The sequence below is a fragment of the Ipomoea nil genome, unplaced genomic scaffold, assembly GCF_001879475.1.
Source record: "Ipomoea nil cultivar Tokyo-kokei standard unplaced genomic scaffold, Asagao_1.1 scaffold2144, whole genome shotgun sequence".
NCBI classification, from domain to species: Eukaryota; Viridiplantae; Streptophyta; class Magnoliopsida; order Solanales; family Convolvulaceae; genus Ipomoea; species Ipomoea nil.
The window spans coordinates 2036152-2040095 of record NW_017618572.1 but is presented as its reverse complement, the minus strand read 5'-3'; the positions used below and the strand labels follow the sequence as shown (position 1 = coordinate 2040095).

The following is a 3944-nucleotide window of genomic DNA, read 5'->3' as shown; positions in this document are numbered from 1 at the left end:
ACACAAGGTTTCTTTGTAATTGGGGAACACAGAGAACACTAGACAAGGATAAATCACGGTTAGACGCAGGGAGGGTGGTTTGACCAGTATGAGATATTGACAGGGACGTACCATCACCTAGATGAATCTCGTCCGGACCACCATATTTAGTAACAGAGTGTAGTATTGATGGATCCGAAGTGGTGTGATGGGATGCACCGGAATCAAACAACCAAGGTTGTTGATGATGAGCAGCGGTATGGGACGCAGTCGGAGCCATGGTGGTATTCACCACTGGTTTTGTGCCAAACCTCGCTTCTAGGGAGACATTATTATCTCGTAGGAAGCGTTGTAGTTTACTACACTCACGGGTCTCATGACCTACAAGATTGCAGAACTTACATACGACATTTCGACGGGGCTGGTTGAAATTCCGGGAGTGAGAGGACTACCCATTGTTGCCTCGATTTTGTTTAGGGGAGTTCCGGCCAGAGTTTGGAAAACCATACTGCTTCTGCGTTACATTTACCGTGGCAACAAGAGATTGACTCGTAGCGTCCTTTCGTTGTTGCCTTTCAAATTCGACAAGTACGTCCTTCATTTCGGCGAAGGGAATGGGTTCCGGCCGCACGCGCAGAGCAGGTACAACGTGATCATATTCCTCATTTAATTGGGTGAGAATATGAACCACCAAGTCTTGTTCACTAATTGGATGTTGAGCCAGCGCCAACGACTCGGCAATCGTGAACATTTCATCAACATACTCCTCAATAGGGCGACCATTTTGGGGATTGAAAGCCAGCCTGGTTTTGAGAGATACAATGCGAGAGGGTGAGGTACTGGCGAAGCTGCCCGTAAGCCGGACCCATGCAGCTGCCGAGGAAACCGCCGACGAGATCACTGGTTGAATCGTGTCGGAACAGCTCCCTAAAATGGCATTTAGGATGGTTTGATCTTGTCTAAACCGTGCGGTGTAAGCAGGGTTGATTTCCTTCTGAGCCGTATCAGAAAATTGGGTAGGAGCCGGGGTTGAGCCGTCAATATAGCCAAGCAACCCCAAGCCAATGAGAGAAGCTTGAACTTGCCTTCTCCAAACTTGGAAGTTAGAAGACGTTAATCGGATGGGAAAATTGGTGGGAGCATTTAGTTGGATGATTTGGATGTCTGAGGAAGAAGCCATGGGAGAAACGGAAAAAAAAAATAATGGTTTTATTTTTTTTTTCTCGCTAGAGTATGGCTCTGGATACCATATAGAAGCAGAATGAACGATGCATTTCACCAAAAGACAGAGAAGGCTTAAATAGCCAAGAATACAACAAACCTACCTAAGTCTATGAGTTGTTAACAGACTTATTCTATTTCTATAAACAAGGAAGAACTAATCTATATTATAAGGTAATATTATGTCTTCTTAGAGGGGAAGGGGGAGGGGGTTCGAATAGATTTTATAAAATTTTGATGAGTAATAAAATTATCAAAGTGTTTGCAACGGAAGTTTTGTACTTGACAAAGTTTGTTTGTAGCTTAGCTTGTTTAATTGTTTTGCAAAATGTATGAAGATTGGCATGTGTATTGGTTCAATCGACAATGAAAGTAAAAGAGTAAAAGAGAAAGAAAGTGAAACAGTATTTTTATAGTAGTTTAGAAACTCCCTACTCTATACTTTTCCTTGATACAATGAAAGATTTAATTTCACTAGTATTAATACAAATAAAGGTGATGAGATCGAGCCTCAGTGGAGGCGATGTTGACTCTTTGTACTTCAACAGGTTGAGAAAGTATAGATGAACAGATACTACAATGTAATAGAGTCAGTAGCTTTAAAAAAAAAAATATACAAATAAAGGTGAAATGTATAGCTTCCCACTAGTTGCTAACTAGCTAACTAGGTTGCTTGCTATTCTTCTTTGATTGTACTGATGAGCACAACTTTCTTCACTACCCAATCTTCTAAGTTCAAGGGTTGTCCACAAAGTCGTCTTGAATGAAGATTATCTAACCTCTCAGTTACCAAAAAGGGGTTTTGTCTGAACAGAAATTAAAGTTGGGCAAAATTTAATCTAAATGGTTTATTTATTTTTTTTTTTTTGAAGTTTTGAGTAGTGTATTCTTTCTATTTTCAACAACTTTCAAACTCTTCCTTTTCCGTTGGACGCCATTGACTTTTGGCTATTGACACCTTATAGGTGAAAAACATCATTTTATCCATAAAGGTAGTTCTATGATTTTCCGAAACATATTTTGAAGTCGGGAGTCTTGAGAAATATGCCCAACAATTTTTTTTCATAAAGGAATTCCATATTCTCGTATTAACATATGCCAGATATACTTCTACTGATAGACCTCAGATATGCTATTCTGAGAGGATTTACTTTATCCTGGCTTAGATAGTTCTGATGATTCTAGTCATTGTTAGATGTTAAGGTATCTATATGAAGACCTCAACACATGAATTACAAGCTCTACCGTTTGCTAGTGCATCTACTAATTAAGCCAAGTTGTTGATAGATCTGCTGGTTGATCTCACAAGCCTGCTAGAATATGTTGTTGGTTGTATTTGCTAAAAAGATTTTTCAGACGATCTATCAAGATTTGCTGGAACCGCCCCAATAAATGATCTGTCAAATTACTTTCGTCGAAATGAAGGTCTATTGTACTACAATATGCTGATTATAAGATTTTCTAAACGAGATCTACTAACTAAACATTAGATGATTAAGTTAAGTCCTATTTTATTTTCAAAAGAAAGTTAAGTCCTATTTTGGCATTTACAGGTGCCGTATTAAACTTAATACAACCGATATAAAGTTGGGAATGCTAAATTTCTTATCTATATAAATATTAATATAATCCAAATCTAAATAACATTATTTCTAATAGTAATACCATTGTTAGACTTAATGAATTTATGGATACAAAATTAATTTTTAACTATATAAATTGTATATCATTATCTCATCATATTGGAAAAAACTACTTGGTTTTGATTCTCACTCCTCCATTTATGCCTAGCACTCAACTTAGCAGTGATAATTAAGTGAAATGTGGTCATCAATTAATCTAGCTAACTCCTTCATTAAGGAAATAAAGAAGAAATTAGAAAGGCAATTAAGTAGCTAGATAGGTGTCCAGCTGAGCCACCATGCATGCCCTATTCGCCTTTCACTCCTTTGAAAGTGAATTCTGACTGATTTGGAATGTCTTTAATGCCCATTGCTAACCTTTAGTCAATTGCAATCACCTCAAAATGCAATTCTCTTTAAAGATGAGATCTTGATTAATACTCCCTCCGTCCCGAATTAGTTGTCTCATTTGCTTTTTGCACGCTTTTTAAGGAATTAAAGTAAATGCTATGTATTTTCCAATTATGCCCTTCACTTTTTCACTTTTGGAAATAAAAACAAAAGTCATAAGGGTAATTTGGGAAAAAGAATAATGATGGTGATGTTCAATTTTGGAAAGAGGACAACATTTTGGGACAAACTAAAAAGGAAAGTAAGACATGCAAAATGGGACAGAGGGAGTATCATACTTTCTCAACTTCTAAACCAACTTAGATCATCAAGTCATTTAATATGTGCATCCCAATAAATTCTTTTTCATTACATATCTGCTTAATTAGCTGGCAAATCATCTATTAATTTGCAAGATACAAAAAGTTTTAGATATAAATTTATGATTTTTTAAAAGTGATGATCAGTACACAGACGTATTCTGTATTAGATACAATCATTCACGCTATATCTGATTTTATGCCAAAAAATACAACATGTACTCTCATTTTTTACTTACACACAAAATCTTGGTGTAGACACTTTTATTGGGACTCACATGAAAAAAGTAGCCTATCAATACCCGCCACATCAGGAAGTAAAATTTAGGAAGTATGATTTGGAAGTCTATGTAGTAGAACTCTAAAACTATCGTAATGTCTTCAAAAAAAAAAATTGTTGTAATAGTCATTT

The 3944-nt window shown here is 36.6% G+C and overlaps 1 protein-coding gene across 1 annotated transcript; it reads right to left on the bottom strand.

The window, feature by feature from the left end:
- Positions 1 to 427: 427 nt before the first annotated feature.
- Positions 428 to 1159, bottom strand: LOC109148620. Its single transcript, XM_019296353.1, has one exon. The coding sequence runs from the start codon at positions 1157 to 1159 to the stop codon at positions 428 to 430; it is 732 nt and encodes a 243-aa protein (XP_019151898.1).
- Positions 1160 to 3944: the final 2785 nt, after the last annotated feature.

Coding starts and splice junctions, on each gene's coding strand:
- LOC109148620 (XM_019296353.1), bottom strand. CDS start 1,159: ATGGCTTCTTCCTCAGACATCCAAATCATCCAACTAAATGCTCCCACC.